This window comes from Rhineura floridana, chromosome 6, assembly GCF_030035675.1.
Source record: "Rhineura floridana isolate rRhiFlo1 chromosome 6, rRhiFlo1.hap2, whole genome shotgun sequence".
NCBI classification, from domain to species: domain Eukaryota; kingdom Metazoa; phylum Chordata; class Lepidosauria; order Squamata; family Rhineuridae; genus Rhineura; species Rhineura floridana.
Window position 1 is genome coordinate 158,154,676 of NC_084485.1, and position 24,303 is coordinate 158,178,978.

General features: G+C 45.1%; 1 protein-coding gene across 1 annotated transcript in view; it reads left to right on the forward strand.

Moving 5' to 3' along the window:
• Nucleotides 1-24,303, forward strand: part of CACNA1E (calcium voltage-gated channel subunit alpha1 E) — a 683,463-nt gene that overhangs the window by 651,728 nt on the left and 7,432 nt on the right. Inside the window, exon 48 of the mRNA XM_061634264.1 lies at nucleotides 9,646-9,826. Coding sequence (XP_061490248.1) covers nucleotides 9,646-9,826 — 181 coding nt within the window. The remainder of the gene's footprint in view (nucleotides 1-9,645; nucleotides 9,827-24,303) is intronic.

Here is a 24,303-nt window from a genome sequence, read left to right on the forward strand (position 1 = left end):
GGCGCCTCCTCTTCGTCCTGGGGCGGCTCTGGCCGGCACGCCCTCACCCGCGCCTCCAGCCGGACTGCCCAAGGCTGCAATGGTTTCAAGAGAGCTGGTGGGGCGGGGGACGGTCTGGGCTCGGCTCCTGGAAGCGGATAGGTGCAGGTTGGGTGCGGGAAGGCAGCCAGCCACAGCCGTCACGCATGCGTGTGTCAGTCACGCATGCGTGGCTGAGGAGGCCAATCAAAAGCCAGAGATCTGCCTGTTTAAATAAATTATAGCCGGAGGCCGGAGACGGCCCCCTTTTGCCGGAGACTCCGGCAGAAAACCGGAGACCTGGCAACCCTATTTGCCGCCGCGATAGCTGTGGAAGGTTTACACTCCTCAGCTTCCAATACATTTATTTTTACTTTCAATTCACATGGCGTTCCTCTGGAAGGGGTAGTATCGCTGTTTCTTTGTAGCCCCGCTTCCCAATCTGCATATTTACTCCCTCTGGAGTATTGCCAATGGAGAAGGGGAGGGTTTTTTTCCATTGTCAATTGCACACTGAAGCGGGAAGAGTGTGGGGGGGGAAGCACCCCTTTTCAAAGTATTTATGAAATGCAATTTTTAGTGGAAGCGTGTGTGCCTTCTGCAGCCTCAAGCAACTACCCAGTCCTTATTTACTCAGAAGTAAGCCTCAACAGTGCTTACCCTCAGCTCAGGGCTCATCACTGATAACCATAGAGAGGTTCCTCCTGACAGATAGACAGTCGAAGTTGTTAGTTGTTATGCACTCTGGGCTCCCCCGAAGTCATTACTACCCTTCTCACTCTCTCCCACACGTTGCTACTTCTGCAGAGAGAGATCTCTTACATGTTTACTCCCTCCCGAGTATCATTTTGCTATTGAAGAGGGGAAGGTTGTTTTTTTTTGTCAGTGTCATTGTTTCTTGTCAATTACATGCCTCTGGAAAGCCTGGGGGGGAAATTGACATGAAAGGTGGGGGGAGTGAATGAAAGCAAAGTAGGGCAGCTTTGCAGGTGGCAGAGAGACAGGGAGCCTTCTTTCATTCCTGCTTCTGATAGTGAACTGGGGTATTACTCTCACATTTTTTTTTGTTTTTAATCTACTATTTTGCTATCAAACATAAAATCAAATGTTAAATGAATAATATTTCCACAATGGCAATTTTGCGATATTACACAAAGTTTAGAGGAGGTTTTTAACTGTGCTTCCTTGGGCTGAAAAGCCTCTCTTTTCCTGCCCAACAGCTGATGGGGATGGGAGGGGGAGCTAAAAATCAGGGAACGTAAGGAAGGGGAAATCAGGTTCTCTCCCACCAGGCAGACAAATCTCTCTGTGTGTGTGAGAGAGAAAGAGCGCATGCACTATAAGTTGTGTTCTTTTCCTCCCAGCCTGAAACAACCCAGATGTTTCTTTTGCTTGCACTTGGGGGGGCATTAACGTTGCCCTTTTGCACACCCACAAACCTGTGTTAACATTACGGGGGGAGTGAAGGGATGGAAAGGAAGGCTAGAGCGGCAGAAGTGGCCGGCTTAGCAAACGGAAATGAAATGGAGTTGATGGGGAGTTTAGTCGGTGGAGAAAAGGGAGTATGTGCAAGTTATGATCCATCACCCCCAGCAGGAAACATCAGAATAAGGCAACTACATGAACGGGATGCAGCGAAGCAGAGGCGGTTTTTCCCTTACTATTCGGATTTTCAGCGGATTGGTTTGATTCGCATTTAAAGGGAAATGCAGCGGCTCGCCTTCCCTTTCCAAAAAACATCATGCGATCGCTGCAAATTAAAAGGGAATGCAGCCAGCCTCGGTTTCACATTAAATTGCCGTGTGAACGAGCCCATAGAGCGCCTGCTCTGGAAATTCCAGCCGCTTATTTGCCTACTCTGCTGCCTGTCAGGGTCTGCCCTGCATTCCAGCGGGAAGCAGTCTTCCAGGCTTTGATATTGGAGTGCCAAGAAAGGCACACAGAGCACTGCTCTGCCAGTTTCGGCCGCTTATAAGTAGCATTTCTTTGCATTCACTCCATTTGAGCATCTTTTGAGAAGCTGAGGGAATAGCTCCCGCAGAGAAAGTGAGAGTGCCATTTTTGTTTGTGGTGAAGTGCATGGTAGCCCTTTAAAAGCTGTTTTCCCGTCTCAGTCTGGCCAGTTATAGTGGGGACAGATGTTTCTCCTCACAAAAAGGCGGGACCGCCATTGTGTTTTTGCAGTTTTGTGTGCTGGAGGCGTTCTAGACGTGGCAGCCGCTTTTCTCCTCTGTCTGGCCAGTTCATAGTGGGACAGATCTTCCCACTCCCTTCAGGAACTCAACGGATTTGTCTGCCTGCCCATTTCTTCCTGGCTGTTTTTCCTGTGTGGCCATTTTATAGCGGGGACAGATTTTTCTGCACCCTACGGGAATCCAGTGGATTCATCTGCCTGCCCATTTCCTCCCTGTAGTTTCTCCATTTTTCTTGGCACAAACAGGAGGTGGATGAATAAGTAATCAAGTATTCTATTTCAACACTGGCAAGCGGGGTAAAAAGATCAGGCTCTGTTTTACAGAGAGCACTTGCTCTGGTGGTTCCAGACGCTTCTAGGTAGTGTTCAGAGTATTTTTTTTCTTTCATTTGGTCTGTTTACTGCAGAGCAGACCACTATTATTCCCCATCGAAAAAGGTGGGAGCGCCATTTTGTGTTTAGCAGCCTGAACACCCTCCAGTGGCTGTGACCGTTTTTTCTCCTTAGACTGGCCAGTATGGGGGCAGGTTTTTCTGCACCCTCTGGGAACCCAGTGGATTAATCTGTTTGCCCAGTTTTTCTCCTATTTCCTTGGCTCAGTGCCCAGGAGGTAAATAAGCAAATAAAATAAAGAGCAGGATCCTTCATTGTTCTTGAGTGGAGCGTGCTCATTATTCCCCCCTCGTTTTGGGGGTAATTAAAAAAAGGACATATTCCCTCTTGTTCTTGAGTGGAGTGCACCTTTTCCTCTTGATTGTGGCAAGCACTGGCTTTGATTATGACTTATCCAGCCAGTCCCTCTACACACCAGCATGGGGGGTCACAGGGAAGGGGAAGTTTCGGATTCCAGTCTCTCCCTCCCCAGTGTTGTTGGTCAGCATAGTGCGGTTCTCCCTCACTAGGTGAGCACAGTGAGGGGGCCAGTGCTACTTGTGAATGTTTACCATCACTTCCTTTTCCCCTTAAATGGGAGTTTCCTAGGTTCCTGTCATGGATGCGTTCCTGCATGTCTTCAGAGATTCAGGGCTCCTTGTTGGCAGCCGGCATTTCTAAACCCTAGAGGTCTGTGCACAAAAGGAACCGTAAGTCCTAGGGCAGGCACAAAACCCAGCACCACAGCAGGAGTTCCTGGCTACAGGTGCTTAAATAAATAAAATGTTTCCCTTGTTTCTGCCTTGATGGCTGATGTGAGGTCTCTTTACCCAGACTTTTGTCAGCTGAAGCAAAGGGTGCTGATCAAAATTTGGGGAGATTGTGTTAATCACTCAAGTTTGCAGTGCCTAAAGAGAATCCACTATTGGTGGCAATGTATCCCCTCTTCCTTGCATTCTAGCCCTGATGTCGGGGGTTTGGTCAAGGCATGGGGCTGTAGTGTACTCACTGGAGAACGGTCATATATCATGTCATTGTGGTTATCTGAAGGCCCAGTGTGTTGGAGGTTACACAAAGCTATTCCCTAAAACCTTGTCAGCCTTCAGGTTGGCTGTGTTTATTCCCTCCTCCTTCAGAAACAAATGAATGTCTGGGGAGGAATCTTAATGTGTTTCAACTTTGTTTCTGTGGAAAGGTTAGTCCCTTTTCTCCTCAGAACAGACAGGGATATGAGAAATTTGGGCAGTGACATGGGAGTAGGCCCTAGCTGGGAAGTTTTTCCCACTCCTTTTCCTTGGGCAGAGACAGGGGAGTAGACCCTAGCTGAGGAGTTTGCCCACCCTTGTTCCTTGAAGGTGCTAGAATATCAATATTAAACTGCTTCCCATTATTATTATTTATATTTATTGACCGACCTCACCAATAGGTCCCAGGGCAGGTTACAAAATCTAAAATACAATATGAAAAAGAATTAAAAAACATTTCCACACATTTTAGAGAACTGACTCTCTCCCTTCAAGACCCAAAATGTCAGGGCCCAGGGAGTGTTTCCAGGGCAACAGCAGAAGAGCCTTTTGGCTCCTCTAGGGGGGCACAGTCTGTCAGTATATAAATGGAAATCCATCAAGGTCTTGCAATACTTATATGTGGAAGGTATTAATAAGAGCAGTTGGCTCTTCTCAATAGCTACAGTTTGGAATAAATTAAGATGATTACCTCATGAATCCATGACAAGTTTGTCCCCTAGAAGATGGCGGTTAGTTATCCTAGAGGATGAAGCTGAAATATGGGCTTGTCCTTTTTCTAGTTTCATGAAACACTACCCTTAGCTGTAGAAAAGACACAGTTGCCTCTATTGATCAGGGTTTCAGTACATTGGCTGAAGGCATACGCAGCTTCAGTAGAGCTCGGTTTTCCATGCCATGGGTGTAACTTGGCTGCATATGGCGGTGCATACATCCTCAGTTGCTATTTTGTTGTTCTTTTGTGCATGCACCTTGGCAGTTCAGAATTAAATAATTTTTCTTTATTCCTTCCATTCACAGATAATCCCTTTCTGTGGATAATTTTAATAACATTAAGGAGAGGAAGATGTTTGATTCTATATTGTCTAACTAAGAGGAAAAGCAGCCAATCCTTCTAGTCTTTTACATCCCTTTAAACAAAGTTTGATTATGGGGATGGCTGGAGCTGCACAGGTTCCCATGGCATGGCAAGTTTGAGAAGCTTCATCTAACTGGGGAAGCTTCTTGGAGTTTTGGCTAACACCAAACCATTCTGGAGTATAGTTAGCTCTCATTTCTGGTGTCCATTAGGCATGTTCTTTCTCATCTGATTGCAGGATGTGACCTGGCATCTCAACACCTGATGGTGTTGGGCTATAAACTGATCTGGTAGTTGTGGTTTCTCTTCTGGTCTTTTCAGCAGTTTCCAAGATCCCATTCCAGCAAAAGTGAGAATTCCTGTGTCCATTCCAGACCTGGTGTAGAGGGAGCTACAATGGTAGTTATTTTCTCTCCAATTAATTGAGTGAGTGAGAGCAGCTATGGAAACTGATCCTAGCCACAGATGCCAGTCTGTTCAATTGTGCTCTTCCCATCCAGGTAGTCACCCTGGGGATGGTGGCCTATGGTTTCAGATCATTTGTCTGGAACTGAAGTTTGGATGTTCAAGGTGCCCATCTGTTGATCCAGGATTTTAGACACACTAGTTGCTTCGAAGCAGGCCTCAAGCAGTGGGGTGTCCAGCTCTGCCTGGAGGTGTTTTCTCTTCTGGGGCTTACACAGCAGCTCTGGAGGTTAAGGTTGTCAACAACCATTCTGTTCGCCTTACCAGTCAATGTGCAATTACCAGTGTTCTAGTCCCGACTTCCCTGTCCAGCTGCCTGAGGGATGGCTGCCCTGGAGACAGCTTGGCCTCCAGGCTTCCTTTATGCTTTTCGTTCCTTCTGGCTGATTCAATGAACCCTGCAGAGGGTCACTCAGAAAGGGGTGAGGGTGTTTCTGGTGGCTCCATATTGGCCTCGGAGGCCATGGTTCCCCAATCTTCTCCATATGTTGGAGAGAGAACCATGGCATCTGCCAGTTTGCCCAGATCTCTTGATTCAGGGCCCAGTCATGCATCTGAAGCTGGAGCTCTCCTGGTTGACAGCCTGGTTGCTGAAAGGCTATGGCTATCCCAGTTGGGGTTCTCTGGTAAGGTTCTGAAAACAATACTCTTCTCCAGGCAGGCATCCATGAACAGGGTGTTTTGTTCCACCTGGGGAGCATTTCTGGCATGGTGTTTCAGGGAACGAGTCGACCCCTTGTCTCAGGAGGTGTCTGATTTACTTGGTTTGACAATACATCTCTAGCACATTGAAAGGAAATGGACTGCCTTCAAGTCGATCCTGACTTATGGCGACCCTATGAATAGGGATTTCATGGTAAGAGGTATTCAGAGGGGGTTTACTATTGCCTCCCTCTGAGGCTAGTCCTCCCCACCTGGCTAGGGCCTGCTCAGCTGGCCACAGTTGCACAAGCCAGCCCCTTCCTTGTCCGCAACTGCCAGCTGGGGGACAACTGGGCTCCTTGGGACTATGCAGCTTGCCCAAGTCTGCACAGGTGGCAGGGCACGTAACCCCTGAGCCACTCACTGTGGGGGTGAACTTTAGCTGGCCCTTCTCACCCAGGAGACACAAGCGGGGATTTGAACTCACAGACTCTGGACTCCCAGCCAGGCTCTCCTCCCCACTGTGCTATACTTAAGCCAAAGCAAGCAATGCCTATTCTAGGTACCTGTTCTAGGCCAGAGTAGACAAGGACCTGAGCTCAAGTACTGTCAAGAGGCAGGCAGCTCTTCTCGAGTCTGGGGGAAAATACTCCTTCTTTATAAAGAGGATGGGAAGGAGTATTTATAAAAATGGTTCATCAAGGGTGTAGCACTCCTCCCCCATCAGGTGGCCCATTGTGTTCCCACCTGGAACTTTTGCTGGGTCCTGTCGGCTCTCACAGGGGCCCCATTTGAGCCTATGGCTACATGCCCATTGAGCATACTTACCTTCAAGATAGGTTTCCTGGTTGCGGTTACTTTGGCTAGGTGGGCTTCGCAGCTGGGGGCTTTATCAGTCAATGCACAACTGTGCATCTTCTACTAAGATAAGGTGGTGGTGCATCCGGATCTGTCCTTCTTGCCCAGAGTAAACTCGTCCTTTCACAGGTCACAAGAGGTAGTCCTTCGCTCTTTTTGTCCAAGTCCCTCCTGCTCTCAGGAGAGATGGTGTCATTCCTTGGACATAAAACATGCTCCGAGATTTTATTTGGGTCGCCTCTTAATTCTGTCATTCAGAATCCTTGTTTGTGGCCTTTCAGGGCCATCTAGGGGAAAGAAGGTCTCTGCCTCTTCCAGTTCAATGGCTGCAGTCAGCAATTTCCCAAGTGTATTCAGCATTGGGCAAGGAACATCCTGGTGGTCTTATGGCGCATTCAGTTAGGGGGGCTGCAGCTTCTGCTGCATTTAAGGCCAATTTTCCTATATAGGACATTGGTAGGGCCACTACTTGGGCTACACCGCATACTTTTGTGAAATACTACAAAATAGACAGTTTTTCATCAGCTGATGCGGCATTTGGTTGGAAGGTTCTTCAGAGGATCATTCCGCAGTAGATGGGGGCAGAGGAAGCCCACCTAGTGGTGAGGGGACTGCTCTGATACATCCCTACAAGAAAATGTCCTCCATTGCTAACAGGTAAAAATGGAAGTTTTTCTTCCCGTAAACTTCTGTTTGATGTTAGCAGTGAAGGACATTCTCCCCACCTTGCCTTTCTCTGCTGATACTTTTGCCAGTCCAATGCTGATTTTTGGGAGGGGATGGTACTAGGGCTTCTGCCTCCATCCTACATTGTTAGCATGTTTAGGCTGTTTTGTCATGTCTTCCCAGTACATGGTAATGTTAGTCTGGACGTTGTGCTTATTTCCTCTTGGACATTAAGTTCCCAGTTTTAGATTCACCCAGTTGGTAGAGCGTGACAGTCAGTTCTTTGTTAATAATGGGCGGAGGAGTGGTTCTTGCTCTGTCAGTTGAACTGGAGGGCGGGACAACTCTTCCCCCTGGAAGAGGAGGCAAAGGATTCTGGACCCTGCCTGTCAGTTCAGTAGGAGGCGTCATCCCTACAAGAGAATGTCCTCCACTGGCAACATCAAACAGAAGTTTACGGTAAGAAAGACTTCCATTTTTTACAGTAAGGCAGCAGCTTCCAGATGGAGGAGTAGAATCAGTGAGAAGGAAACTGTGAGGTGAAAAATAAATAAATAAATAAATAGAAGAGGCAACAGAGAAAGGGGAAGAAGTAGGCTGAGAATGGATACAGTGAAAAGGCAAAAGAGATGAGTAAGCGAATTGAGTGAATAAAGATGATTTTTATTCAATTGATGAGAAGAAAATTAAGTACTGGATTTATGAATGGGAAAGAGCAAACTTGTCAGAAGATAATTTTAATTATGGCTATGGGAATAAAATGGAGAATAAAAATATTATTTAACTTCCTTTATTCAAAATGTAGACCTAAGTTAGTCATGTCCATTATTTTCAATGGCCCTAACTCCCTTTACTCTCACTGATGTGGTAAAGTTGAACCTGGGCTGTCTCACATCAGACTGTAATTTGGACTCACATGAGTGAAAGTTCCTCCATACAAAGGAAACTTCCTGGATATAGAAACTAGCATGTCAGAGGGAATGGGATAGAGCTCTGATCTCTGGCATGTTACATGCAAGGATTTTTTATGAGAGAAAAAACATACCGTTGTGTGAGTTCTCACCTACAGTACTGTACAGTACAGTACAGAACTAAGTTCTCACTTAGCAGTACTGCTAAGGCTAATGTTTACCATTTCAATGATTCAAAACAGGGTTGTTTTCAGTGTCAGTCATACTCAGAGCAGACCCACTGAAAATAAAAGGCATGACTAACGTAGGCCCCATTAATCCCAGTGGGTCTGCTCGGAGTAGAATTTAGCTGGATACAACCCAGAGCCAGATAATCTGGATATACTGGGTGGTGTTGGCAATAGCAATATTTATAGGGGGACATCCGATTAATATAGATGCCAACAAAGGGCAAGATGTGAATAACAGAGCATCTGTTCCATTATAATAAATGCAAGGTAGTTCCTCCTTGTCCTTAGCTTTTATAGTTTCCCTTTGCTTCTCTTTGGAGCAGCATTTAGCTTCTGACTATCCCTTACCCCATTCCCAGTTTTGTTCCAAGACAGAATTTCGACTAGCAACCAACCCTTCTGAATCAATTAGAAAGAACCACTGCCCATCCTTTGCAAAATGAGGAGAAAGGCCAGAGTCAATCCTTGAGGGGGATCACACCCCCTCCCATGCCCTTTAAAACTTAAACCTTCAGACTTTCTTTTTAAAGCATTGCTTTCAGCAGGCAGATAGTGCTTTGGTGACTATTAGTCTAGTCCGTATCACAGAACTGCCACTGCTGAAAGCATTATGGTTTGCTCTTCCATTGACAACCTCTCCCCTCAAAAGAGGGAGCACAGAGTGTTTCAGGAGGTGCTTGAAATGAACTGCCTGCACTCTCTAGAGAAAATATACTTTGCTATGGTTTAATATAGCCTGTCGTTTATTCACCCATTTCTACCTGTGAGGCCAGATTCTCTGTAAGTTTTAAGTCTGACTCTCAAACTCAACAGATACGAGGTGACAAGAATTGGAGAAACCAAGTCTTATTGAGTCCCTAAATCTGGACTTCCTGTCTGCCACCACTTTATTGATCAGATGGATCAGAATCCTGTGGACAGTCACTCTACCTATAGTGTAGGGCGAGGTATTCTAGGCAGGCTTTAAGAGCTAAGCAAAACAAATAAATAACATAATTAGAAGTAAATATTTGCCACAGAATTAAGTGGGAGAAGCTCTGCTGTTGAGTGTCTTTTCACTTTTTCACACTAGGTAACTCCCTGTGACATTAAATACCTTGAATTGGTAAAAGCAAATCTGCCTCCTGAACACCAGCAGGCCCTTGCCAACCTCTAACCATCCTGCCCTCGTGGGGTATTTTTCCAGGTGGTTACAGATCCAGGCTCCATGAGACGCTCATTTTCTACTATCCGAGACAAGCGGACTAACTCCTCCTGGTTAGATGAGTTCTCCATGGAAAGAAGCAGTGAAAACACGTACAAGTCCCGCCGGCGCAGCTACCATTCCGCACTACACCTGTCTTCAAGGCGCCTCAACACAGATTCAGGTAAGTGAGGGCAGCAGTGGGATGGAGTTTTTAAAAGTTACATATTCATTCTTAATAACGCCTGAAATGAGGTTGAAGACTCCAAGGTCATATAGTCTCGATTCTTCCCCAATAAAGACCAGGGGAGTTACTTTTCTATTAGAAAAATGAATGTGACCCCAAATGTTAAAATGAACATTTTGTTCAGCTTGTTTGGCTAACTTCTAAAATGAGACTTGCAGTTTACATCATGGTAAACTTTAATTAAAGGTTTGTTCTTCTCCTAGTGCAAATCATGACCCATGGCCTAGCATTGCATCCAAACCACAGCCAGTGTGGTGTAGTAGTTAGAGAGTTGGATTGGGACCTGGGAAATCCCCACTCAGCCATGAGGCTCACTGGGTGACCTTGGGCTAGTCACTGTCTCTCAGCCTAACCTACCTCACAGGGTTATTGTGGGGATAAAATGGAGAGAGGAAAACCATGTTACACCACTTTGAGCTCCTAAGAAGAAAGGTGATATATAAATGTAATGAAGAAGGAGGAGGCGGAGGAGGAGGAGGAGGAGGAGAAGAAGAAGAAGAAGAAGAAGAAACTAACTAGCCTATGTCCTTGCTATGCATTAAAGCTAACTCGCACTTTCTCCCAGGGCTTGGGGGAAAGATCCAATACCATTCAGGGGGAGAAGGTGGGTGGGCATTGGAGAGAGGGAAAGCCACTTCCCCTTCCATTCTGACAGGAAATCATTGATAACAATATCATTATTTTTCGGGAGGGCGAATATCAGAACTGTAAAAGCAAAGGATATCAGAAAAATAATGAACCCAAAATGGAACCGCCTGCCAGTTCAACAGAATGCAGCCATCAACAAGGAGATCCTATCCCTAGTCTGTGTTTATTTTAAAAAACTAGTAATAATATTTAGCCATTTTGAAAACTAACACTTTCAACATTATACAAGCCTCACTCATGTCAAAGCTAACCTCCCCTAAGTCCCATTAATGAGATTTAAATACCCCTAAAGGACCAAACCTAACCACTTACTTCTGCCATTGCGGAAGCATCTGCTATGTCTCCCAAAGGCATGGGTTGTTTAGGAGCTACCATTGGTGATGCGCCCACTGGCAGAAGTCAATGCAAGGCCCTAAAACGGGGCATTTTGGGTGGTGGGGCAGCCAAGGGACCACTGGATCCTAACCCAGCATATGGCCAGGTAAGAGGGCTGATTCGGGCACCTCTGCAGTACCAACCGATAGTGCAGCAAAAAAAAAAAAGAGAGAGAGAAAATGCAGGAAAACCCTCTGCCCAGACTGGCAGGAGCCAGTAGAGCTTTGGATTTGACAGTGGATCTTCTCCTTTGATTGTTCCTAGGGTGGGTGACAGTGGGTTAGGATTACTCTGTAACTTCCTTTGGAGCTAGGCCACAGGGCTCCTGTAGAACCTTGCAGAGTATTCAGATGGAAAATAAGGCATTACTTTTTTAAAAATAAATGTACATTGGGGTTTTAGCTTTTATTCTAAAAATGTAATTAGGGTGATTATGTATGTGTGACTGTGTGATTTTAAAATGAAATCTGATTCAAGAATGTGTTCAAAATCCATTTCACTTCTTTTTGCTAAGAGCTACTAGCCCTCAGACTTTAGAAATCAAATAGCAGAGGGCCTGGGGGAACAAACAAAAAAAGGAAGAAATCCAGTTTCTTTAAACTGGTTTTCTCCTACAATATCCCCCCAAGCTCTGTGTTGGAATAATCAGAAAGTTAAACAAGCTTCAGAAAAAAGAGGTGTTGCAAATTTGCCTTCAGGGAAAGGCAAGCTGTGTTTTTGTTGCTGTTTGTATGATGCTTTATATTCTAGAATTTTGGGCATGCAAAAAACCATAGGATGCTGGACTGAGGCCCATTAGTTGACATGTACTTATCTTCCATAATATTTTTGTAAGGACAACTATTGCCGTTAATACAAGGGAATAAGAGAGATGAGATAAGCAAGGTGGGGAGTTTTCTGGAGCAATTTCTACTGGTGTCAAGATGTTCAAGCTTTGAAACTTTACAGAAAAAACTGGAAAGTTTTCATCCATACTGACAGCACACACGTATTTTTAGTCATTTTAGGGCCACTGCAGCTCTTGGATAACTTATTTCAACAATCAGTAAGCTCTGTCTTCAATTAATTTATTCCCTTTTATTTGTTCATATAGCACTTAATTTTCTTAATTAAGCACTCAGTTTTCTTAATGAATCACATAAGCAAAAGGCAGATCCTTGGAGCACAGGAAACTGGCCATGGGCCTAACTGATAGACCAGGCCTCCCTATTTGGCCATCAGGCTGGGATGGACAAGCCACAGCTGTTGGATGTTGTATCTGGCGCAAGCAGATGCCCAGGATGCAGAACAGTATAGTGACAGGCTAGATGCCAGTTGAAGCAATGAGCCGGACAAGCAATAAGTTTTAAGAGTTACTTTACTGACAATATATCACAAGCTCTCTCTATACAAACTCCTCGACCCCCACACCCTGCCAGTTTGAGTTTCCAGCTATATACTGATAAGACAGCTGGTTGTCCTGGCAACGTGTCCTTGAGGAGTGCACGTCCACTCCAGCCTTGTGAGCTACTTGGCCTTGTAACTCTGCCATGGAAAAATACTCTTAGGAACTTTTTACTTGCCAACACCCCCCACCTATTTTTCCATAAGCAGCACCTTTTACATTTGTTCACATTTTTGCTTCCATTTGTCATTACATTTACATTTCTTGCATGATATATTATCCTGTTTACATTAACATCAGTTCTGTTTCATTATTTTTATTACATTCATTTCTGCATTTACTTATATCATTTTCTTCCACATGATACATCATCCTTTTTTTCAGTTTACATGTTCAGTTCAGTGTACTTCTACATTTCTTTGTTCCTTTATTTTTCAGAGGTTTTACAAACATCATCAGTTTATCTCTTTGGGTTTTACACACTCCAAGTATAATGTGTCAGCATCCATTTCCCTGTGTGTTTGTGCTTCATTCCCCTTTATTGTGGCAATCCTAAATCTGTCAGGCAGCACACTCACATTTGCCCTTCCAGAACGTCTCAACATTTGCTTGTCACTTTTACCAAGGTATTCTTTTACCCCTGTTTCTCTGTCATGTACTGTGGGTGCATTTGTACTAGGCTTGGCTTTAGTGTTCCTTGCTGCTACAATTGCCTTGGTTCGATGACACGCATTGCAGTCTACATATTTACCACAGTTTCTCAATGTAATATCATTACTGTTCTCAGTTGTTTTCACCACATTTTCATATCCTATATGTCCCAATTTTCTGTGCCATAAATGTACACAATCATTGTGGGGTTTCTCATTAGCACACATGAGTACATGATTTGTTTGTTTCAAGTGTAAGAAGAACAATGAGTTCCTTACTATTCCTTTCATGAATATTTTGTTCCCTTTCATGACTTGACATGAGCCCCTTTGAAACAACACACTGAACCCCATTCCATTAAGTTTAGAAACTGACATTATGTTACTTTCAACATCTGGAATAAACAGCACATCTGTCATAATCGTATTAAAACCTGCTAATTTCACTGTACCCCTACTTTTGATCTGTTTCTTAGATCCATCAGCCATTATTACATGATCCTCTACGTCACAAAATGTATGAAACATAGATTTATCTTTGATTATACTATTTGTTGCCCCACTGTCAAGAGCCCATACATCATTACATTTATTTCCCTGCTCATTGTTAATACATTGCTTATTCTTACTAGCATAGATCACCTGTACACATGGTTTTCTTCCTCTTTCTCTTCTTCTTGCTTCACAATTCCTTTGAAGATGTTGCTTGGAACCACAAAAATAACATGCCTTTTGTCCATACAGTCTCTCTTGTGCAGCTTTGTTGTTCTGCTTTTCCACGTTGTGTTTAGACTCAGTCTTTTCTTGCTTTGCCATTTCTTGCCTTCTTTGAAATTCTTGTAAAAGTTTGCCTTCTATATAATCCATATTGAGATTTGCATCGTCCATTGCTTCCAAAGAGCTCACCAGACTATCATAACTTGAATCTAGTGAAGCTAATGTGATATACACTTTTTGCGTTTGAGAATGTTCAATTTCACGTTCTGACAACTCAGTAAACAGTCTGTTTATTTCCAACAAATGCTCTGACATGGTTGTATCTCCAGATAAGCGCATCTGATACAATCTTCTGGCAAGATATATTTTAGAACTGGCAGTCTTTTTCACATGAATATTTCTTAAAGTTTCCCAGGTTTCCTTTGCCGTTGTTGCATCACGCACGTGCAGTAATTGAGAATCATCAATAGCAAGAACAATTAACGCCTTTGCCCTCTCATCCAGCCTTCTCCAATCTGCTGGAATAGGCACCCTGGCGGGTGGGTCTTCTGCGATAGCTTTCCACAGGTCTTCTTTCACTAGAAAAGCCTGTTTCCAAGTGCCATAATTTTTCCCTGTCAGCCTTTCCAAGGGAATCCCGGCCGATAACGTAATAGACATACTTTCACTTTTCACAGTTCACCGCCTTTGTAATTAGAGCTTCTCACCTCTGTCCTTCAGTCCCACGGCTCTCTCACAGCTTTCAGCTCAGCTTTCGGTTTCTCCGTCTCTCTGCTGTTTTTCTCGCTGGTCTGCAGTTCTGGCTTTTCTCTGCCGCTTTTCTGCAATCCTCAGCACCAGGTAACCATCAGCACCAGGTAACCATCCTCTGCTACCACTTGTTGGATGTTGTATCTGGCGCAAGCAGATGCCCAGGATGCAGAACAGTATAGTGACAGGCTAGATGCCAGTTGAAGCAATGAGCCGGACAAGCAATAAGTTTTAAGAGTTACTTTACTGACAATATATCACAAGCTCTCTCTATACAAACTCCTCGACCCCCACACCCTGCCAGTTTGAGTTTCCAGCTATATACTGATAAGACAGCTGGTTGTCCTGGCAACGTGTCCTTGAGGAGTGCACGTCCACTCCAGCCTTGTGAGCTACTTGGCCTTGTAACTCTGCCATGGAAAAATACTCTTAGGAACTTTTTACTTGCCAACAACAGCCACCTGCCCTAAACCTGGGAGCTGCTATGCAAAGCGCTTTACACAGAATTTCCCAAATGCCTGACAGCCAGCTGTTGTTGGGCATTTGGAAAGCACAGTGCAAACCACTCCCCAAGCACCAAGCACATGGCTTGCAATCTTTTGCACAGCACTCCTGAAATGCCCATCAACCACCTGGTTGTCAGGCATTTAGGAAACACTACCTAAGGGACTTCAACAGGTGTCAATCACCTGACATCATTATGATGTCGATTGATTGGCAGGTAGGTAATCAGACCCACCTGTCAACATTGGCCCATGGGGGTGGGAAGAGATTATACAGCCACGAGAGTAGTTGTATACTATAGCCAGCATGGATTTTTCCCATTCCACAATGTTAAATTGAAAATACCCCCATGTCGTTCTGCTGCTTCCCACAATCTCATTTCAAAACAAAACCTTATAAAGCTTAGTCCTGAACTCAGAAACACTTACTTAACAACCCTCTAAGTTTTCATGGCGATACACAAAACACTCAGAGAGAATAGAGAGTTCAAAGTGTAAAAAGAGGGACAAAAAAACCAAACCCCTTTTGGACTTTTTTCTATCAGAGTTCTCATAATCTGTTGAAATTAATTAAAAATCAACCATATTCACAGAGTACCTGTAATCCTATTACTGACCTTGCCCCATACTCTGACCTTCATCTTCTGCAGTTTAAAAGTTTAACAAATGCATGGCTGATCTTTAATTAATTTAAGAAATTTAACATTGAGGTCTATTATAGGATCAGGCATGCTCAGTAAGAACCAACTGTCAGTATTCTAAAAGCCAAACTCACAGCTGTTTGGCTTGGCTAATCAGGTGGCCACAGCAGGCATTTATTACATTTAAGACAGTTGTGGCTTCTCCCAAAGAATCCTGGGAAGTGCAGTTTGTGAAGGGTGCTAAGAATTGTCAGCAGACTCCTGTTCCTCTGACAGAGCTCCAGGGGCCAGAGTGGTTTAATAGTCAGCCCCTCTTCTGGGGATTGTAACTCTGTGAGGGTAATAGGGCCTCTCCTAGCAACTCTCATAAACTACACTTCCCAGGATTCTTTGGGGGAAGCCATGAAGTGAAATAAAGGTCTGGTGTGGATATGGCCAGGGACAGCTTTGGTTTAAATTTGGGTGGGAAATTACATGTGCCTGCTGTAGAATAAAAAGGTGAGGGAAACCCTGAAAAACAATGATACTGTTCAGTGTTTTTCTTTTGGAAAGGGAAGGAGCTTTCCCTCTGCTCAGTGCCCACCCACCCAATCTCCCTCTCATCTCCACCTTTCTCCCTACCCCTACCCTTCTCTCCACCTTCCCCCTCCCTGCACCTTCCCAGGTCAGTTTCACCTATCCTAACGATGATTGTACAGGAGTAAATCCCACAACTCAAAAAGCATGCAAATGATCAAACCTCCCCTCCCCTCATCCTCCCTCCTATCCCCTCCCTCTCCTGTCCCCTCCCTTCCCTCTCCTGTCCCCTCCCCCTCCTCCATGGTCAGTTTTACCTATTCTAAGCATGATTGCATGGGAGTAAATTCCATTGAACTCATTAAGCATGAAAATGATCAGACCTGCCTTTCCCTTTCCCCTCCCCCTCCCTTACTCCTCCCTTCTTCCACCCCTCCCCTCTCCTCTCCCTTCTTCCTCCTACCCTGCCCACTCCAGCCCTCCCTTCCTAGTCTCCTCCTTCCCCCATTGTCAGTTTCATCTCTCCTAAGCATGATTGCACAGAAGTCCCACTGAACTCAATAAGCATGAAAATGATCAAACATGTCTTCCTCCTCCCTCCCACTTGCTCCCACCCCCGTCCCCTCTGCCCTTCCTCCTCCCCTCCCCATTCCCCTGTGGTCAGTTTCACCTATCCTAAGCATGATTGCAGGGGAGTATCTCCCATTGAACTCAATAAGCATGCAAATGATTAATCCATGCTCAGCAAACTTCCCATTTCTTACCTCCCAGATTAAAAAGCAGAGAAATTCACTAATAGGCAAAAAAAAAAAGCCTTGCGGTTTAAGAACGTACCTATAGCCAACAGATATCAAACTCTAAAAAGCAGGGATATTGGACAGCTATAGTAAATACACCAGGGGAGCAGGAGACCTGACCTTCTCTCTGAGATACTGTACCACCTTACAAAAATTCAAACACCATTTGGGTTGGTCTTTCACAGTCCAATCCACTTCCTATGTAGATTCTTGGAAGAATTTGGTAACGTGCCTCTGAGCATATGGTGAGTGGTGGCAACACCTGCAATCAGCCCATATAACAGAAAAAAGGGATGTGCTGTGCTGATCTTGTTTGAGCAGGGAGGAAGCAACAATATTAAGACAGTTGATATTGTTCAAATAGTCACTTTAAATATGTTTGATTTACTTTGCAATTTTAGTGAAGTTTCCTATAGTAAATCTTTTCTTTTGCTTCTGTTTCTGTGAATATGTGCAAAATTTGCACTAAAAAAACTCCAAAAATAATTGTGGAATAATGGCACCGACTATTCTGCAGAATAGTCTCCAGTGGACATCAGGAGTGTCTAAGTTTGCACAAAATAAAAACAGTGAGAGGTGAAATATATTCCAGCAAATTTCTAGGTGTACTCTATGTTTTTAATTGAGCATGCCCACCTTTTCTTAAGTGAAGTGGTTTAAGCATAGCAGGCTGAAAACATGCATCTTGGGCAGGACAAGTTTGTTTTTTCTAACAGCTAGAGTCACTGCTTAAGTAGCAACATATTGTAATCAGTATGATTTTACATCAAACTGCACTACCAGATTCAACTGTTAATGCACCCAAAATAGAAATAACCGCCAGTTTGAAACAAGGGAAAGATACCAGTTCTACAATGGAAGTACAAAGAATATTTATTTATTTATTTATTAAATTTTTATACCACCCGACTAGCAAAAGCTCTCTGGGCGGTGTACAACAGAAAATACAAAATACATCTCATAAAAAGTGCATAATAAATATTACAAAAACGTATGAAGTGCAAAAAATCAGATTACATAATATTTTAAAATTAAATTAAAACGTCATAGAAAAGAGGCAGGTCTTAAGCTGGCGCCGAAAAGACAGCAGCGTCGGCGCCGTACGCACCTCAACGGGGAGACTATTCCAGAGTTCGGGGGCCACCACTGAGAAGGCCCTAGTTCTCGTCACCACCCTCCAAGCCTCTCTATGAGTCGGGACTCGGAGGAGGGCCTTCAATGCAGAGCGCAGTGTCCGGGCAGGTTCATATTGGGAGAGGCGTTCCGACAGGTATTGTGGTCCCACGCCGTATAGGGCTTTATAGGTTAAAACCAACACTTTGAATCTGGCCCGGAAGCATATTGGCAGCCAATGTAAGCAAGCCAGAAGAGGTGTTATGTGTTCCGAACGCTTGGTCCTCGTTATTACTCTGGCCGCTGCATTTTGGACTAGCTGTAGCTTCCGAACTGTCTTCAAAGGCAGCCCAACATAGAGCGCATTGCAGTAGTCTAATCGCGAAGTTACCAGAGCATGTACAACTGATGTAAGGTCCTCTCTGCTCAGGTAGGGACGTAGCTGGGCTACCAACCGAAGTTGGTAGAACGCATTCCGAGCCACCGAGGCCACTTGAGCCTCAAGTGACAGGGAAGGATCTAAGAAAACTCCCAGACTACGAACCTGCTCCTTTAGGGGGAGTGTAACCCCATCCAGGATAGGGTAGGTATCCACCACCTGGTCAGAGAAACGATCCACAAGCACAGTCTTGTCTGGATTGAGCCTCAGTTTGTTAGCTCCCATCCAGTCCATTATCGCGGCCAGGCAACGGTTCAGCACATTGACAGCCTCACCTGAAGAGGATGAAAAGGAGAAGTAGAGCTGCGTGTCATCAGCGTACTGATGACAACGCACTCTAAAACTCCTGATGACGGCACCCAACGGCTTCATGTAGATGTTAACAAGCATGGGAGACAGAACCGACCCCTGCGGGACTCCACATTGGAGATCCCACGGTGTCGAGCAATGTTCCCCAAGCACTACCTTCTGGAGACGACCCGCCAAGTAGGAGCGAAACCACTGCCAAGCAGTGCCTCCAATTCCCAACTCCGCGAGCCTCTCCAGAAGGATACCATGGTCGATGGTATCAAAAGCCGCTGAGAGATCGAGGAGAATCAGCAGAGTTACACTCCCTCTGTCCCTCTCCCGACATAGGTCATCATACAGGGCGACCAAGGCTGTCTCAGTGCCGAAACCGGGCCTGAAACCCGATTGAAATGGATCCAGATAATCAGTTTCATCCAATAGCGCCTGGAGTTGGCTAGCAACCACTCGTTCCAAGATCTTGCCCAGGAATGGAACATTCGCTACTGGTCTGTAGCTGTTGAAATTTTCTGGGTCCAAGGAAGGTTTTTTCAGGAGTGGTCTTACTGCCGCCTCCTTCAGACAACCAGGGACCACTCCCTCTCGTAAAGAGGCATTTATCACTTCCCTGGCCCAGCCAACTGTTCCATCCCTGCTAGCTTTTATAAGCCAAGAGGGACAAGGATCTAGTACCGAAGTGGTTGCACGTACCTGTCCAAGTACCTTGTCCACGTCCTCGAGCTGAACCAACTGAAACTCATCCAATAAAACATGACAAGACTGCGCTCTGGACGCCTCAATAGGATCAACTGCTATAAACTGGGAGTCTAAGTCCCGGCGGATGCATAGGATCTTATTCTGGAAGTGTCCAGCAAACTCATTACAGCGGGCTACTGATGACTCTACCATGTCCTGAGAGCCAGAATGAAGTAGCCCTCGGACAACTCTGAAAAGCTCCGCTGGGCGGGAAAGAGATGACTTGATGGTGGCAGCAAAGTATTGTTTTTTCGCCACCCTCACCGCTTCTAGGTACAGCTTAGTAGAACCACTTACCAGCGCATAATTGCATCCGTCGGGAGTTCGCTTCCGCTCAAGCCGTCTCCTATTTTGTTTCATCACTCTCAACTCTGGGGTGTACCATGGAGCTGTATGAGCTCTACACAGGAGAGGGCGCACAGGAGCAATCGTGTCAACAGCCCGAGTCATCTCCGCATTCCACAGTCTGACCAGGGCTTCGACAGGAGCGCCAGTCTTCTCAGCCAGAAAACCCCCAGAGCCCTTTGAAAACCATCAGGATTCATTAGTCTCCGGGGGCGGACCAGTTTAATAGGTCCCCCACCCTTGCAGAGGGAAGAGGCTACTGAGAGTCTAAACTTCAGCAAGCGGTGATCTGTCCATGACAAAGGGAGAGATGTAAAACTCCCCACATCCAGATCACCATCTCCATGTCCAGTCGCAAAAATAAGATCTAGAGTATGCCCTGACACATGTGTTGGGCCACTAACATATTGAGACAGCCCCATGGTTGTCATGGAGGCCATGAAGTCCTGAGCCACCCCGGATAAAGTAGCCTCGGCGTGAATGTTAACATCCCCCAGTACCAATAGTCTGGGGGACCTCAGCAATACCTCCGAGACCACCTCCGTCAGCTCAGTTAGGGAAGTCGATGGGCAGCAAGGTGGGCGGTACACCAACAAGATTCCCAGTCTGTCCCTCTGGCCCAACACAAGGTGCAAACACTCCAGACCAGTAACTACATGGACATGGTGCTTGATGAGTGAGATGGAACTCTTATAGACCACGGCGACGCCACCTCCCCGACCCTCGGATCTACCATGATGCTGAACCAAGTACCCCGGTGGGCAAAGCTGGGAAAGACTAACTCCTCCCTGCTCGCCCACCCAGGTCTCGGTTATACATGCCAGATCGGCTGCCTCATCCACAATCAAGTCATGGACGAGGGAGGTTTTGTTATGTACCGATCTGGCATTTAAGAGCAGCAACTGGAGATCCGAGAGTTGGCTGAGAGGACAACCAACAACCCTGCGGGTGTGAGAAGGACCTGAACACGACACAGCCACTACATGTCTGGGCCGCGTTCCCCTTACCTGGCACGTCCTACGCATGGCGCCATACCTCCCTCTGCCCGTCACTACACTAATTGGGGGCCCCTCAAGTCCCCCCGATTGGTGAAAGAGCCTCTTTCCTAGACACATAATAAAACAATATACAGACACACACACACACTCACATCAAAAACACTTACATATATACATCCACATCCTTTCAAAACCAAACATACCAGCACACTCCCACACACTATGCCAACAAATAGCAGCACCGGAGCAACTCTCTGCCTAGCAAAACCTCATCGTCAGATGATATTAAGATGGTAAAAAACGCAACAGATATTCTCGGCAGGGCAAGCAGGTGGGCAAGAACGCCGACGGCAACCGCAGCGGCGGCGACGAGGCCACAGAGCAAGCCCAAGCCGCAGCGAAAAACACAAGCTACAGCGGCAACGCACTCCAGCACGCCCAGCAGCTCCGTCTCTCAGTCACAACCGGCAGTCGTTCTCTTCTCTCCCTCTCTGTCCTGTTCCTTCGTCGCAATGGGGCACGTCGTCGCGATGCAGGGCGTCGTCAATGTCAGAGCCTCTCCTCCTCTCCACCACAGACGGATATCAATATTTAACAAAAAAAAATACTTTGAGCATCTGTGAGGTTAATGCAGTTTTAACCCTGGCTGATGGAGTCAGAGGAAATTTGGCAAGCTCAGTTATGGATATTCTCCCAAATCTTTTCTCTACAAATAAATCTTATAGTATGGTGGCCACCATGAAATAAGCTGTCCATAGTTATGTAGCTTGTGCCTAGCTACCACTAAATAAAGCAGAACAGTTGTGTGCAATTGGCTGTTTGCAACATTTGCTTAATGCATCCCAAAATGGTGCTCTCTATCATTGGGTCTCTTCCAGTTTATATCCATTATCCGTACAGAGCTTGTTCTCTGTAATGCAGCTACCCAGCTGACTTTCCTTCACTCCCCCCACTTGTGTATGTGTGTTTCACTCTTTTTTCCTGTCTGTGGATAATTCAGATTTGTCACTAATGACTTCCTTGTTGTTATCCACAGACAGATTCTTCTGAATTCTCATTCTAGTGCCAACAGGAAATACCTATAAACTTCGCATTAACCACAGATTTTTGGCAAACCTACCTTATTCTTTTATCCAAGTTGTAAATTATATTATTTAACAATGGTACCACCAAGAAAACCCTTTGTTACTTTGCTTATTGTTACTTCCAAATGCTAAGTGTGAATTCTGCTTTATTCTGGCTCAATGTATATCATAAACATTTCAACTGAAGCTGTTGTGCATGAAGTCAGTCCTTATAAAAGGCTCTGCTTTCATTTTATTTGCAAAAAGTATTTTATCAAAGTTGAGGGGTGATTTAGTATGAATTCTGTCAGCTTGCTGCCATTTAATGCCCTTTTATCCTCCGTAACAGAAGTGGCTAAGCTATGGCCCTCCAGATGTTGCTGAACGGCAACTCTCATCTTCCCTGACCATTGGCTATGCTGGGTGGGGCTGATGGTCCAACAACAACATCTGGAGGACCACCACTTGTCCACACCTGCTCTACAGTTTACAAATCTTGGTTCTGATTTTGCTAATAACTTCGGGTTGCCACTGTATGGTTTCCTGAATCTCCGTTTTCCTTTTGGTTACAAGAGAGATCTTTTTTCTTCCTGTTTGCTGTAGGACTTCAGTGGGACTCTATGAGGTTTTTTTAAGTGATAGAAGGCAGTTTGCAACAGACAAAGAGGTAGAACGCTGAGAGAGATGAGAAGGAAATAGTGCCGGGATTCTCATAGTGACTAAAATCTGGTGTGTGGTCCAGGGGCACGTCGGCTGTGGCGATCTTCACAACTCTTCTTATTTGGTTACTCTAGAGTCATTATAAGGATCCCCCGTGGCGCAGAGTGGTAAGCGGCGGAAACGCAGCCGAAGCTCTGCTCACGGCCGGAGTTCGATTCCAACGGAAGGAGGAAGTCAAATCTCCGGTAAAAGGGGTCGAGGTCCACTCAGCCTTCCATCCATCCGTGGTCGGTAAAATGAGTACCCGGCATATGCTGGGGGGTAAAGAAAGGCCGGGGACGGAACTGGCAATCCCACCCCATATATACGATCTGCCTAGTAAATGTCACAAGACGTCACCCTAAGAGTCGGAAACGACTCGCACTATAAGTGCGGGGACACCTTTACCTTTACTTTAGAGTCATTATGGTCCCACACTGGTCCTTGGTCCAGAGCTTCTATGACTGCATGGATGTAGTATATGACAGGTTTTTCCTCATCTGCAAAAGAGGTAAATCAGGGCCTAGTTTGCTGAGGTGATGCCCAGATATAGGACATTTAGTTTTTCATGTGCAAATGATTTTCTTTATTTTTCTTTCTTGTATGGGGGAGCATTCAGTCTGAAGTGGTACCACCTAGGCACAAATTGTGCCCTTCCTGTCCAGTGGAGAACTGAGCCCTGGCTGTTCCTACCCCGTGAGAAACCTCTTGATTATTTGGCAGAAAGGAGGAGAAAGAGTAGACACACCTAAAGTTTGAATATGTTTATTTTGTCAGCAGACTTGATGAAAGCAAATACATTCCTCACTTCAGTAACAGATTTCCAAATCCAAATCTTTATTATTTAACAGATTTCCAGAATCTGTTTTGGCCTATCCTTTGGTTAACCCCATCCCCACCATGCAGATTCTTTGAGTCCTGCAGGCCAGACAGGGCCAAACAACAAACAGATAGTCTTTGGATCACTATCCACTTCTCCAACATGCTTCTTTCAGGCACGAGGGCTTTTCCATCCTAGTTTCTTAGTGTCTGTAGTCTACAAATCAGGGAGCCTCATCTTTTAAGCACTAAAAGAAAATGTAGGAGTGTTATCTGCCTTCAGCCACTGCTCTAAACAGCACTTTTTGTGTTTGGGCATAATCCCCAAGTACAAATACCATAGGCCATGGGTCTCAATTTTAATTATGCATATGCAGCTTGCATGCTCAAAAAGGTTAAATAAATACACACACCTGTTGCTGAATCACTCAAAATTCTCTACTCCTGGTTTTTTTCTTTTTTCTTTTAAAAAGTGTTATTTGAACATGAATTTGTGTGTAATGTGTATGTACTAAGCCATCTTGGATGGAGACAGCGGAATAGCTACCCAGGGCAGATAGAATGAGGGAAATTTCCATTAATGTAGAGAAAGCTGTTTGTGTTTGTTTTTTCAAGTGGAAAATCCCTCAAGAAACTGGCAATAGCAGCTTACTTTGGCCACTTTTAGTTTAGTATACTTCTTCCTGTATCTACAAAATGTGTTCCAATTTTATTTACTTACTTACTTCAAAGATTTATGCACAATCTTGTAAAGCAAAACTCTCCCAAGGCAGCTGATACTAGAACAGTAACACATAAGACATTAAAAATTAGTAAAACCATAAACCAACACTAAAAGAACGGTAAAACAGTTATGATATTAAAACAGCAGCTAAAGTAATACAGGGCATGGCATTTTAATAGACAGCTTGAAAT